This window comes from Macaca mulatta, chromosome 15 (assembly GCF_049350105.2).
Source record: "Macaca mulatta isolate MMU2019108-1 chromosome 15, T2T-MMU8v2.0, whole genome shotgun sequence".
In the NCBI taxonomy this organism is placed as follows: Eukaryota; Metazoa; Chordata; class Mammalia; order Primates; family Cercopithecidae; genus Macaca; species Macaca mulatta.
The window spans coordinates 20,318,901-20,333,865 of NC_133420.1; the positions used below are offsets into that span (position 1 = coordinate 20,318,901).

The 14,965-nt window shown below is 46.9% G+C and overlaps 1 protein-coding gene across 19 annotated transcripts in view; it reads right to left on the bottom strand.

Moving 5' to 3' along the window:
• Positions 1 to 3,527: 3,527 nt before the first annotated feature.
• Positions 3,528 to 14,965, bottom strand: part of GARNL3 (GTPase activating Rap/RanGAP domain like 3) — a 172,112-nt gene continuing 160,674 nt past the window's right edge. For 18 of the 19 annotated variants that reach the window (XM_015116802.3, XM_077967920.1, XM_015116800.3 and 15 more), the window contains 6 exons: positions 13,389 to 13,496; positions 11,786 to 11,904; positions 9,613 to 9,751; positions 7,825 to 8,040; positions 6,187 to 6,313; positions 3,528 to 3,985 (listed from right to left, as the gene is read on the bottom strand). In XM_015116802.3, coding sequence (XP_014972288.1) covers positions 3,814 to 3,985; positions 6,187 to 6,313; positions 7,825 to 8,040; positions 9,613 to 9,751; positions 11,786 to 11,904; positions 13,389 to 13,496 — 881 coding nt within the window. In that variant the 3' untranslated portion in view covers positions 3,528 to 3,813. Of the gene's footprint in view, positions 3,986 to 6,186; positions 6,314 to 7,824; positions 8,041 to 9,612; positions 9,752 to 9,775; positions 10,075 to 11,785; positions 11,905 to 13,388; positions 13,497 to 14,965 lie in introns of all 19 variants that reach the window. The other variant, XR_013405550.1, reaches the window with a different exon arrangement.

Genomic DNA, 14,965 nt, shown 5'->3' on the forward strand with positions numbered 1-14,965 from the left:
CGAATGCGCTAGGACCCGCCCTCATATTAAAGTATACCAATGGAAGCATAACGCTGATTAGCAAAACGCGCTGGAACCGCCCCTAGGACGGAAAGGCCCTAGGTACAGGTGGGCGGAGTTTCCGTCTGGGAGCACACAATCACCCAATTGGATTGTAGTGGGAGCCCGTAAACGGGGCCAGAGAGCTGCCTCAGAACTGAGCTGGCCAATGAGGTTGGAGGGAGGAGTTTTTTTTCTGGCACCGCCTCTCAATCTAGCTTCAACCAATGAGGGTAGGGGCGGGGCGAAGGCGGAGCACGTGGGCCTCAGCCCGAGACTTCCCTCCCCCAACTCTGAGAAGCTGCAACTGTCCTGCCGGGTCCGGTTTGCAGTTCCTGCCCCGCGTTAATCGCTGCCCTGGGGCTTGTATTGGAGGTATCTGACCTCTGCCTGGGCCCAGCTCTGCAGGGGAGAGAGCCTCTAAGCAGACTGTCCTGGGCCGCCTCCCTCTCCTCTCGGACGCCGAGACTGGTCATACGCTCCCGCTAGGCTGCTGGCGGCGGAGGCGTGGCCCTGTGCACCGAAACCCATCTTCATGCTTCCCAGATTGCTGAAGGCTCGGGTCTCCAGGTGCTGAGGACCAGTGGTAGGCGGGGTACCCCACGCCCTATGTGTGACAGATCTGGGCTTCACTTCCCCTCTTAAGTGTCACTCACTTCACAGCGAGTCCTGACTCTTGAATCTTCATCTACCTGTCTCCGAATTTTGAGTTCCCTGTAGATTTTAATGCCGCCTTCTCCCCTTGTGCACCCAAGTCAAATGATGAGGCACTGTTGGATCTCACCAGTTGTACCCAATTCATACCCAACACTCTGGTTGCAGGCAGCTGCGGTGGAATGCTGGTGTAATTCTGGAAAGAGCCAGGGCATGGGAGTAAGAGGCTTGGCTTGTAATCCCTCCCTGGGCCTTGTGTTTCCTCATCTCTAAGTGGGGATGACCATTATCTTCCAGGAGAGTTGTGAAGCAAGGTAATGTATATAAGACATATGAAGCACTCAAAGGCTAACCGGTATGATGAAGATAGTCATTTGACATACTGCAGTCACCTGATGGTTCTAGCAAGCAACATTTTTCAATCCTGACCACAAGACTATCTTTAAAGACTTAGGCAACTGCCCTTCTGTACTCCCACAGCATCTAGTGCTTGATAACTCAAGTGCTTGACAACACAAAGCAGTGATAAATGCTGTGATAAGAATAACTCAAGCACTGTATTCTTATCACAGCATTTATCACTGCTTTGTGACCCCTGTTTACTTCTGTCCTTCCCCAATGGACATGACCTCCTCTGGAGAGGAGGCACTTGGTGTTTGCAGAGTGGATCAGTGCCTCAAACTCCCTGGGCAGACACTGCACTTAGATGATTTTCTGTGTGACTCAGCCAGTCAGGTACACAGAAAGGGTTGTGCAGGCAGGGTGCTCCTCACCCTGTGGCCGATGGCTTCCCTTCCCGTGAGTGTGCAGAACTCACTTGTTGGCCTTTGTAAACAAATAATGTTGCCAGAGCAGCCTCTTGCCCCCTTTTCATAGGCAAAGCACCATCAGCCTGATTAGTAGGGTCCACCTTTTGCCCTCGCTACATCCCTTCTCAGACCTGTGACTCTTGTCAAATTGTGGGTAGCTCTAATGCTGCTGATTTGGAAGAATGCTCTAAAATAGTCCGTGGATTTTTTTATGCTACGCTGTGAAGCAAGAAACTTCAGGGAAAAAAAAAGGAAAAACACAGATACAAGCTCATAAAGCTTACAAATTAGTTGAACATGAAAAACACCAGCCAGATCCAGCTGACACAAGGCACTTAGCCTGGCTCTGCATGGCAGACATGGGGAAAGCAAGGGCTCTGCAGTCAAAGAACTTGCAGGTTCAAACCATTGCCCCTTTTTGAGCCTGTTTCCTTATTTGAAAAGCAAGGATAATAAAACATAATTCATTAAACTGTTGGTGGGGTTGAGACAGTGTTTTTTCCCCCCTATATAGGAAAAGGGCATAAAAAACATGGAGGAAGAACGGGCATGCTAACTGCTGCAAAGAATATGAGCAGACACACGTGGCTATACACAGCCCCATCTGGGTATACCTAAATACCACTGGCTTCACTACTCTTGCCTCTTGCCTTCTGCCAAAAATGAACCAAGCAACCTTCCGCTTGGGTTATCATGCTGATCTGTTTGCACAAAAGACAGACAGGGGAGCTCTCCCCACAGTGTGCAAGGCCCACTAGGAGGTACGACCCAAACTTCTATAAAATCTGTCAGACCAAGGTCCTGTCAAACTCAGTTCTCCACACTCACAAAGAAGGCCTGCTGGCCGGGCGCGGTGGCTCACACCTGTAATCCCAGCACTTTGGGAGGCCAAGGAAGGCGGATCACGAGGTCAGGAGTTCGAGACCAGCCTGGCCAACATGGTGAAACCCCATCTCTACCAAAATACAAAAATTAGCTGGGCGTGGTGGTGCGCACCTGTAATCCCAGCTACTCAGGAGGCTGAGGCAGGAGAATCGCTTGAACCTGGGAGGTGGAGGTTGCAGTGAACTGAGATCGTGCCATTGTACTCCAGCCTGGGCAATAGAGTGAGAATCTGTCTAAAAAAAAAAAGGCCTGCAGAAGAACTCTTCTGAGCTGCTTTAACGGGGTAGGTAACAGGAATAATGTAAGTAGGAAAAGATAGAATAAAATTGAAATGGCTAGAATAAAGCCAAAGTAAAATACCTTCTTCACACAGATTAAAATATTTGCAAACAATGCTAATGAAACTGGATTTCCCCTTGGGTAGGTGGCTGAGATTTCACTTTCTTTCGCACTTGGCCCAGTCCACATTTCTTTCTGCTCACACTGGAGGAGGAGCCAGGAAAGGCAGATAAACTAAATTATTATCTTCATATCATTTATGTGAAAGAGTGAAGGGGACTCAACAAGAAGGAAGGGTTTGAGAATGCTTTCTTTTTTTTTTTCTTTTCTTTTCTTTTTTTTTTTTTTTTGAGACAGGGTCTCCCTCTGTTGCCCAGGCAGGAGTACAGTGGTGCAATCTTAGCTCACTGCAGCCTTGAACTCCTGGGCTCAAGTGATCCTTCCACCTTGGCCTCCCAAAGCACTGGGATTACAATGAGAATACTTTTAACCACAAGGAGTAGCTGTTCTCTTGTTACATTATTGCAGAGTAACAATAAAACCACACAAAATAATCTGAAGACTTTTGACAAGCTCCTATGCCTTAATATTTTTCATGAGATGCAGGGAAGAAGGAGGAGCTTCTAAGATCTAACCATTCAGCTTTTCTCAAAAGTCTACAGGCAGGAATGCAGCTGGTTCCAATCACAGTGAACTGAAACAGCAACTGGGGCCAAAGGTGCAGAAAGAAAACTTACTTATAATAAAGTTAAAAAGCAATGACTTTTCTTTATAAAAGAAACACATTATGTGACATAAATCAAAACTCTAATGAAAAAATTTTCCATCTAAGTATATAAAATATGAGAAGGTTGCAGTAAATAAGAATGAATATTTTTGATTTATTCAAAGTTTCAATCTAAAACCTCAGTGAAATCTACCACCTTTATTACAAGGGGACTGATGGTTCCTGAACAGAAAGAAACAAAGGTCAGGAAAGATGGCACCGGACATTGGAGAGGGAACTGGCCGAGTGTGTAGAAGGTTTGGTCCAATAGATCACTGACAGGCTAAAAGCCACATTTTGTTGAGAAATGACAGCAGAACTGTTTAAAGAGTATAAATCTCCATAAGAAAACTAAAGATGGCAAATGAGATTTGAACTCTGTTACTTCAAGTCAATAATGTCTTCATCGGAGAAAGCCGTGAGCTGGAAGGGGCTGCTGCTGGAGACTGGGCTGCCCTCTCTGTCTGCAACAGGGTCCTGGTCAGAGCTGGTTGAGTGCCCCTCAGGGTTGGCTTCGGAAGTAGAAGCACTTTCCAAGGAGCCTGATGGGATCCTAGAAGAGACAAGTCACTGTAAGAGGATCCGTGGGAGTATTGCGGAACTGGGACTATTTTTTTCTGGCAATTTCCTGTTCATCTGAGCTCATGAGCTTGGCTCCCCAAACCCTCACTGTTATGTGGTAGAGGTGGGGAAGTGCTGGAATGCCAGCCCCATCACCTCAGGGGTTTGTGAGGATTAAAGGCCGAGTGTGTGACACATGGAAGGTGTTTGTGAGGCATTATTTACCTACCTTTCTAAAGTGCAAACCTAGATAATGTCACCCTGCCTAAAACCCTCCCATGGGTGCCCAGGGCCAGAGGATCAGGCTGAAACTCATAACCAAGGTTCCAGGACTGGGCCTGTGACCCCTCCAGCCTTCCAGGGCACCCCGACTCCCTCTGTTTCCTCCAGCTTCTCAGGACTCTTCTCAATAGCTGCATATTAATTTGACCAAAATTAGTTTCCACTTCTCAGGGAGTTAATGCATTCCACAAATACTCATTGGCCTGCAAAAGCCCACCTGACCCAACTGCTGGTCACTCTCGGCCTCACACGGTTCCTGGCTCCGTTCTCTACGCTCAAGTCTGTCCACTCTTCCTCCTGCCTTTTAACTGGCCATGCTAGGCCTGCTGCAGGGCCCTTGCCCTGAGGTTGCTGCTGTCAGAAGGGCTGTTCCCCTAGCTTCTTACCATTCATTCCAAGCCCAGCCCGATGCTACTTCCTCAAAAAGCTTTCCTTGAACTCTCTCTCAGAGTAGACCTTCTACCTGCCAGCCCTGTCACTTCTTTTCCATTTCTTTATACCACTAAGGGGCCTTGTCAGGTTATGACTTATGAGAGGAGGCTCAGCCTCCCCTGATGTTTGAGACCCTCCCTGCCCCAGGTGTGGGCTGGATGGCAACCCCTTGTTACACATCACCTGCCACGCTGGAATGCAGTAATTGTCTGGACCCTTGTTGGTCTTTGCCACTGGCCTGGGAACCCCTTGAAGGCACAGGTGGGGGCTTAGTCCTTTCCATATCTTAACACATTCTTGGGTGCTCCAAGAATGTATGTTGAGCGAATAAATGAAGCTTGGATATACAAACTTATCACTCTCCACACTGAAGCATGTGTGATGTTGCTTGAAGGACAACAGAGATCTTATAGGACAAATCAGTGTGACTTAATTACTCTTCACTGACATGTGATGCTGAGCTGGCATTCAGATAGGCTGGACTGTGTATGTGCTACCAGTACTGCATTCCTGCATAGACAGCACCTATTTCCCTGCAGTCTTACTGTTTTTTTTTTTTTTTTGAGACGGGGTCTTGCTCTGTTACCCAGGCTGGAGTGCAGTGGTGTGATCATGGCTCACGGCAGCCTTGACCTCCCAGAAAGAGGTGATCTTCCCACCTTAGCCTCCCAAGTAACTGGGACTACAGGCACACACCACCAGATCCAGCTAATTTTTTTTTTTTTTTGTAGAGATGGGTCTTGCCGTGTTGCCCAGGCTGGGATTGAACTCTTGGGCTCAAGTGACCTTCCCTTCTCAGCCTCCCAACGTGTTGGGATTACAGGCATAAGCCACCATGCCTAGCAGGCATTTTTATTTTAAAAACTCTCTGTCGATCTGGTGAGGAAAAAGTCTCTCTCCATATATATATGTGTGTGTGTGTATATATATATATATATAATATAAATATATACATATATAAAATATAAGTCTTGCTCTGTTGCCCAGGCTGGAGTGCAGTGGCATGATTTTGGCTGACTGCAGCCTCCACCTCTCACATTGAAGCGATTCTGCCGCCTCAACCTCCCAAGCAGCTGGGACCACAGGGATGTGCCACCACACCTGGCTAATTTTTGTATTTTTAGTAGAGATGGGGTTTCACTGTGTTGGCCAGCCTAGTCTCGAACTCCTGACCTCGGGTGATCTGCTCGCCTCGGCCTCCCAAAGTGCTGGGATTAAAGGCATGAGCCACTGCGCCCGGCCTGGTCTCAATATATTTGAATGAGCATTTGACTGCTGGTATGTGTGCCCATTTGTCTAGATCCCTCCCCGGCAGGCCTGAGGGTCTGGGTACCCTCAGAGAGGAGCAGGCTGCTGGCCCTCTGCTGTAGCTGCCGAAGGGGCCACTAGTGGCATCATCAATCCACAGAAGGGGCCTCCTGGGCAGTGCTGTGACTCACAGGTCCACCACCCCGAGCAGGGGCCTCTCTGTCTCTTTACCTGTCACTGCTAGATGACCTCACTGCCCCTGGCTTGGGGCCTCCTTGGCTTTCTTCTAACCGCTTCCGGGGTTTTGATTTGGCCTTTGGCGCTCCTTCTGACTTGGGTCCACCTTCATCCGAGAGGCCTGGATTGAGAATCATAGGTCAGAGGGTCACTACCACAGGGCTGCCACGGAGACAGAAAAGACCCTTATTTTTTCTTGGTTGGGAACTGGTGCATTGTTGTGCTAGAGTCAGGAAGAAAGATGATAGAATATATATTTTCAAATTATTGGTTTTCTTGTTGGTAGGTTTTTATTTTCTGATTATAAAGTATACACACATTGCAAAAAAATTAGAGACTCAAAGAGCCTAATGAGGAGAGATCATCTACAGTCCTACCGCTGATAACCCTGTAATTCTCCAATTCAGAGGTTCCGTTTTGCAAAAGCTCAGTGGTTTGTAAACAGTGGTGGGCAGATCAAGCTTTGATATGGAAGACTGCGTTAAAAATAGCAATACATTTATTTTAAAAACACAGTGGAAGGCACCAACTTGACAAACCAATGGACTTTGTCAGTGTCAAGGCCTGCCCTGTCAGGTGGCCTGAATCCCCTCCTCCAGTTGTTCAGGAAATATCACCGCAGGGCAGGGATGTGCTCAGGCCACCTGTCATGCAGATCCCAATCTAAATTTTCAAACCAGTTTTTACTGGTTTATCATGTCACTTTCATTTTTCCTTATTTTGTTTCCACAAATCTGAACAAAAAGGTTTCTAACAGTTTAACCTTTTCACACTTATCAGGGGCTTTATGTTTCTCTGGTTTGGCCTCTCATCTTTTTTTTTTTTTTTTAAAGACAGGGTGTCTCTCTGTCACCCAGGCTGGAGTGCAGTGGTGTCACCATGGCTCCCTGTAGCCTTGACCTCCTGGACTCAATTGATTCTCTTGCCTCAGCTTCTTGAGTAGCTGGGACTATAGGCGCATGTCACTATGGCTGACTAATTTTTTTGTATTTTTTGTAGAGATGGGGTTTCACCATTTTACCCAGGCTGGTCTTGAACTCCTGAACTCAAGTGATCTCCTGCCTCAGCCTCTCCCAAAATGCTGGGATAACAGGTGTGAACCCAGTGCCATATTTATACTGAGAGAAAAGAGCTCAACACGTATCTTTCATCTGTTCCATCCACAGACCTGCCCCCACTGTCTAGGGCTGGGAGAAGTAATAAGGGAACTGAACACACACGTGTAAAAACATGGTACATTTCCACTTTGGGATATACCAACATAAAATATTGCCTGAGGACTGTGGGATATAAATCCTTCTAGACACCTTTCTAGGAAATCATATATAGATTGGTACTTTTATTTTTAAAAATGGTATCAGACTAGACATAGTGTTTTATAAACTGCCCATTTCCCCCCTTCACATGGCTTGGGCAGCTTTCCACACCAATAAATATAGATCAACAACATCACTGTTGGTGGCTACACTATAGTGTATTCCTTGGTATAGATGTATTAGAACTTACTTATAAATCCCTTCTTAAAAGGAAAGTTTCCTTTTAAACTCATTGTTTTTGAGGACAATTCATATCCAAAGATAAAACCAGCTGGTCTGTTCACAGACAGTGGAAACCAGGATTGAGAACCATTACCCAGTAGTTCCCTGCGGGTCCTGCTTGCTATTTCTTTGATCTCCATGCGAGACAGGGACAAGGAGTGCGTGACAGGAATGGCAGCGAGGCCCACACTGATGGGAGTGGGTGGGGTGATGACCTTGGAGACTAAGGGCGACTTCAGAGGTCGCTCGATGCTTCTGCCCACGAGGTTTCTAAGTGGAATCTTGTACAGATTTTTTGATTGAATTTCACCTGAAATGTGATTTCAAAAAGAACATCAGAGCTTTAAGAAAAGTTCATATTATTTACAAGAGAGTAATCTCTTGTTCCTTAACATAGCATGAAGGAAGACTTTATGTCAGACACTGATCTGTAATGTCCCACTGGGAGGGCTGGCCGGGAGCACTAATTTGAGGGTGCCTGATGGCTCTCCATTTTCTAAAGCATTTTCATGTGTAAATTAGGTAAAATGCACTCGTGACTGCACAGGAAAAAAGACTAGACAAGAAAAGCAAAAAGCTGCCCTGCTTGGGAAATTCTGTGCTTTCTCTTAACTGTGTGCAGTAAAGACAAGTGATGTGGTAAGAATTTATGAAAAGCGGTGTGTTCAAAGCAATGAGGCAACCACAGCAGAGGCCTCTGGGGTTTGCAGGCAAAGCCAGATAGGGTGAAAGACTGCATGTGCTAAGGAATGTCTAGGCTTGATGACTCTATTCTTTTAGCTATCAAAACCCACTACTGTTAACAGCCCTGAAGGAAAAATAACTGCTGTTGCAAGTTGGAAACTCTATAGCCTTTAACTCCCTTCTTCCCGCTGAAACTTTTTTTTTTTTTTTGAGAGAAGGTCTTGTTCTGTTGCTCAGGCTGGAGTGCAATGATGCAGTCATGCAATCATGACTTACTGCAGCCTTGACCTCCCAGGCTCAAGTGAACCTCCCACCTCAGCCTCCTGAGTAGCTGGGACCACAGGTGCATGCCATGACAGCCAGCTAATTTAATTTTAGTTTTTGTAGAGACAGGGTCTCACTCTGTTGCCCAGGCCAGAGTGCAGAAGTGCAATCCCGGCTCAATGCAGCCTTGACCTCCGGTGCTCAGGTGATCCTCCCAACTCAGCCTCCCAAGTAGCTGGGACTACAGGCACATGTTACCACGCCCAGCTAGTTTTTGTATTTTTTTTTTTTTTTAGAGACAGGGTTTTGCCGTGTTGCCCAGCTGGTCTTAAACTCCTGGGCTCAAGAGATCCATCTGCCTCAGCCCGCCAAAGTGCTGGGATTACACGTGTGAGCCACAGTGCCTAGCCCAGTTTGTTTGTTTATTTATTTATTTTTACAATGGAGTTTCGTTGTTATCACAAGGTTTCTTAAGAACACAACCAATGTATTCAGACTGCAAGAGTTCTTTTTTTTTTTTTTTAGACGGAGTCTCACTCTGTTGCCCAGGCTGGAGTGCAATGGCACGATCTCGGCTCACGGCAACCTCCACCTCCCAGGTTCAAGCGATTCTCCTGCCTCAGCCTCCCGAGTAGCTGGGATTACAGGTGCCTGCCATCATGACAGGCTAATTTTTGTATTTTTAGTAGAGATGGGGTTTCACCATGTTGGTCAGGCTGGTGTTGAACTCCTGGCCTCAGGTGATCTGCCTGCCTCAGCTTCCCCAAGTGCTGGGATTATAGGCGTGAGCCACCACACTTGGCTGGTTTCTTTTTTTTAATGGCTTTACATAGTAACTTCTTTAAGCAGTAATCACATGTAGATATTAGACAATGAACTAGAGAAATTAGAGTGGATTACAGATATTAATCAAACAGTAAAACTTGGACATCACCTTCCCCCAGGGAAGAAGGAAATACTGGAGTATCTCGGCCCGGGGGTGTCTGAGGAGAATTGCCGGCACTGGCCCCCTTGGAGCTGCCTCCAGATGAGACCTCATTCACAGCTGCAGTTGCTGTGAAGTATATATCCGACTAGAAAGAAAGAGAGAGCATTACCGGGCTGCCTGGTGTTTTGGGCCTTGCATCCACTGGCCCTCCTGCCATCACTGCAAACCCTCCAACTGGTCCCCATCCTTGGAGCATGCAGAGAAGTGCAGGATGCCGGGGCGAGGGATGGAGGGAGCCTTCCGGAGGAAAGCCCAGCGTGGCTAGTTACACTTTTCCGGAGTATTCCACTCCCCGCCACTTTTCCTCATCTATTTGTTGATCCACAATAGAAAATAGTCAATGTTCCACCACACATCTTCTGCAATCACAAACACAGCACACACTTCCCTCACAGGAATCTCAGGCACCTGGAGTGTTAGAATGGGAAAGATCTTAGGGATTCGGTTAGGCCCATTTGGCAGATGGGGAAACGGATTATTCATTCACTGATCCAGCAGATACTCAGGCACACCCGTGATGTGCCGGCGCTGGTGCTGACCGCAGTGGTGTGCTGGATGTGATTTATGAGATCCAATTTTCAGGAATTTTGCAAACTGGCTGTTAAACACACATGATTAGAAATAAAATTATACAAACCTAAATAAACAAAGGCCCTAAATATCCAAATTCAACCATTCCTAATTATTTGACTGTGCTTACTATTACATCTGCTCTGGAGTTATTGACACCAACAGTGTCTGTGGGGCTTGGGGGAGAGATACTGCACCATGGGGGATAACGCACGTCTCCCCAACACCACCTGCAGTGGCGTCTCACTGGAAGCTTGAAATCAATCATGGAGGGACTCTTTACACCATGGAATCCAGCGAGGACTATCAGTTCCACTTTGATTTGTTGTTTTGTTGATTGTCTATACTTACAGTGATGCAGAAAGTACTAGTAATGAACAAGAAATGTGGAAGTGTGTTTAGTCGGGTACAGAAGCTGAAAGAAGTTTCAGTTTAATGACTATAAGTTGTATGAGGTTGAAAAATAGTTTTATAGCAGATTACCTATCAGATTAAAATTGCAAAAAAATGCGTGGATTGAGATATAACTCCAAGTGTAAAATAATGGTTGAAATGCAACTGTAGACTGGCTATGGATATAAGAATTCAGCAAATATTAACAAAAGCATTTTGTAAGAACCAATTGGCTAAGTGGATTTTTATGATAAACAGCATTGTATATTTATTATTTGTAAATTGTAAGCTATTTACAATCAATGAATGTACACACTTATAATACATACATGCGCATATGTACACATATCATACATATATGTACATATGTGCACACACGTTTTCCAGAGCGCTGGGGGACCGAAGCACGGAGCACACCACTGGTGCTATGATAGTGAGTAAGACAGCATGGCCCCTGCTCTCACAGAACCATCAGGGCAGCAGCAAAGATGAACAAATAAGCAGTCACCTACCACCAAATGTGATGGATGTCAGGACCAGGGAAGGGAACAGGGGACACAGCGGGGGAGCCAGCCCAGTCTGGCAGGGCTGGGGAGGACTTTCTGGGCCTGACTCAGGGGAGGGGACTGGAACAAGAAGCCCCAGAGTATGTGCCAGTGACAGAAGACATCTTGGAAGGCGTCTTTGTTCCTGCATCCCTCCGTTTTGCCCTAGCTCTTGGTTATGAGGCATGGACTACTCCATGAGCCATGTTTCATAGGCTATGAATTCAAATTGAGGACAGAGGGTGGGAAAGGAAGAAAGATTGCAAGCTCTGACTTTAGTTCTAGACTTGGACTGTCCTCCAGGGCAGCAGTGACGTGAATAACTGACCCAGTCTCTGATCAGGGATATCTCTTTTCAGCGAAGTGCTCCCCAGCGGCCACCAGCACTGACTGACTATTAACAAAGCTGAGGAGTGTTCTGAAAGCCCACAGAAATCACACGCGAAAACCCAACAGATCAGTCTGGTTTCAGGCTTTCCATCTCGCGCTGGCATTCTGACACCGGTCTTCATCAGCCTAACTTGACAAGAGGCGGCTTCTGTGCTCACCTGAAATCCCACAGTGCTGGGGCCCGCCAAACCCCTCAGAGAGAAAATCTCAGTCCTACTCACCCTGGAGGCCACGAGCTGCAGCTGTGGCACGACTGCGGTGTGGACCAGGTTCCCGTTCACCACCAGGCGGATCTCCATGGAGTCGGTGGTGAAGGCCAGGAGATACGGGAAAGCACAGACTGCAAGGGAACAGGAGTGTCACCTCCCAGTTGCTAGCTTGGTGGCTGCGGACGGGCTGTGACTGTCTCATAGTCACACTCACTTCTCTAGAAACTTCCATCTCTCATTCCTCTGGCTGCTTTTCTCCTTCCTTCACATGTGCACGTGGCCCTGATCCTAAGGTAGCCTTGGCTCCCAAGATAGCCTCCCCTCGGTTGCCACACTCCGCCTCCCAGGAGGTGCGCACCGTCACCATGCTTGCTGCCCTTTTCCCCTATGGAAACCCCATTGCCTGATCTTCCAGTAAGGCAGCTCACCTGCCAAAGTCCTGTAGGGGAGTCCCTTCTGTTGTTCAGATACCAGCCTGACATTCTCTCTGCAGGCCCAGGCCATCCTGCCTGGGACACTTCCCTTTGGTCGCTCTTCAAGGCCCAGCCCTGGAGGAGCCCTCAGTGCTCCTCACTCCTCTCCTGTGCTCCTCCTGCTGCACGTCTGAGCAGGGTCTGCGTCTTATTCCTCACCGGCCCTCACAGTGTCCCTCAGGATCAATGGGTTTGCTGAGTTATTTGTTAAGGGCTGGCCCCTCTGCTTGAAATGATTTGAATGACACACTGGCTTCCAGGTGCTGTGCCTGCCCGGGCTGCCCTGCGGCACACCTCTTTCATCCTGGCACTTTGTGTCGTTCCCTCCTTCAGGCTCTCTCTGCACTCTTTCCGTGGATGAGCTCATCTGCTCTCCTGGCTTTCCTGGTGACTCTGCCAACCACATCTATGCCTCTGGCCATGACTTTCAAGCCCCTCCAGTAACAGTTCAAAACCTCCCTTTCCTGTCCACCAGATCTCATCTGTCGTCAAGTCTGACTGGTCCTCCCAGGATCTTAGATCGGTCCCTCTGTCCTCCTCTGAAAATGCTGTCCTGTGGACCTACTAACACATAGCTTTACTGTGAGGACAGAAGAATGAACTGGAACATTCTTGGCTCTGATCTGACTCCCAAAACGCAATGGCCAGTTGTGGATCTTGAATCACAAACACAAAGCATCACTGCTCACGTCCTGACATTTTAGTGGCAGGCAGGTACCTGAGTTTCTATGAAACATATACCAAAGGTGCTAAAAGCACTGTGCTTCTCCCTGAGGTCAGCCAGCATTTTGAGGCTGGAGACTGTACACTTGAATTTTAGAAAAAGGAAAGTGAGGCCCAGAAATGAACTGAGGTGCTGAAACGATAACCAAGTACTGAAAAATGACATTTAATTGCTCTCAAATGCATACATGCTCAGGCACTGAGAGAAACTAGGAAGAACAGTAGAAGACAACAGTCCCAAAAGGGGAACAAAAAGAAAAAAAAATGACAAAGAAAAAGAACGCTCTGAATACTAATCATATGCATGTAATTTATGGCAATTTCGCAGTAAGCCAGTGATTTGCTTACATAGGATTTGCTTACAACAGTTCAGACATATCTATGAAGGGGGAAAGCGTTATGAGAAAGATTTTTCTTACCAATTGCACAGGGAGCCTGGTTCCAACAGAACTGGAAATCTGACGCAGAGGGTTGAACCAAAAAAGAGCCACCATTAAAGGGGCAAACCTTTTTATAGATGCAACTGTCTGCAATGAAAACAACAGCAACTCATTTTTGTTAGAGACAACACTTAAATGACTGTAATTAAATAAATGAAAAACAGGCAACAAGAATAGTATCCTATCTGCTAGTTCTTTATAAATAGCCAGTATGAATACTGCCAAGATGCTGGATACTTAGGGTCAAAGGCCTAAGTATCTGAACCGTCTAAGCCAGAATAATATTACTACTACAAGTAATAAGAGCTGCTGTTTTGGGAGAATTTACTATGTGCCAGGCACTGAGCTTGAAAGCCATTATCCCATTTAATCTGTAGAAAGTAGAAAGATTATCCCACTTAATCTTCACAAAGTAGATACCATTATTACACTCACTTTACAGATGAGAAAATTGAGGTTAGGAGAGGCGAAGTAGTTTGTCCAAAGTCTCACAAGTACTGTGTGGGGGAAGCAGGGTTTGGACACAGGTCTGCATGACTGCAGAGCCCGTGTGCTTTATGCCTATGCCCTACTGTCTCCCACACTCGTGAACGGTCAAGAAAGGACACCTGACGGCAGCCCCTGGCTGGAGAATGCCCTCCTGCAAGGCGGATCACACCTTGAGCCTCATTCAGGACAAGGGTGGCGGGAGCCAGATACCCCCCGCAAACATTTTATTATTATTCAAGAGGACTTGAAGCCATATGCTTGTATCCTCTTGCTGAACCTCAACCAGTACTAGATTAAGACAAGGTTCATTCAAGTACATTGTTCCTGGCCTGCTGCAAGCTCTAAACACAGGTCCATGTGGTTCAGACCCTCTTAGAGTGAGAAAGTTCATGGAGAAACAAAGCCCCCATTTATTACAGAAGTTCATCACATTTTAAAAATTTAAATTAAAAAAATTTTTTTTTTAGAGACAGAGTCTTGTTCTGTCACACAGGCTGGAGTGCAGTGGTGTGATTACAGCTGATCGCAGCCTCCCCATCCCAGGCTAAAGTGAGCCTCCTACTTTAAATCCCCCAGTAGCTGGGACTACAGGTGCACACTGGCACATCCAGCTATTTTTTTTTTTTTTCAGTAGAGACAAGGTCTCGCTATGTTGCCTCGGCTGGTCCAACTCCTGAGCTCAAGCAATCCTCTCGCCTTGGCCTCCCAAACCATCATGTTTTAGCCATGCATTTCTTTCTCAATGAAAGTCCGAGTTATTATTATTATTATTATTATTTTTGAGACGGAGTCTTGCTCTGTCGCCCAGACTTGAGTGCAGTGTCTAGATCTCAGCTCACTGCAACCTCCGCCTCCCAGGTTCAAGTGATTCTCCTACCTCAGCCTCCCAAGTAGCTGGGATTACAGGCACCCGCCACCATGCCCAGCTAGTTTTTGCATTTTTAGTAGAGGCAGGGTTTATCCATTTGGCCAGGCTGGTGTTGAACTCCTGAACCCTCAAGTGATCCACCTGCCTCGGCCTCCCAAAGTGCTGGGATTACAGGCGTGAGCCACCGTGCCCGGCCTGA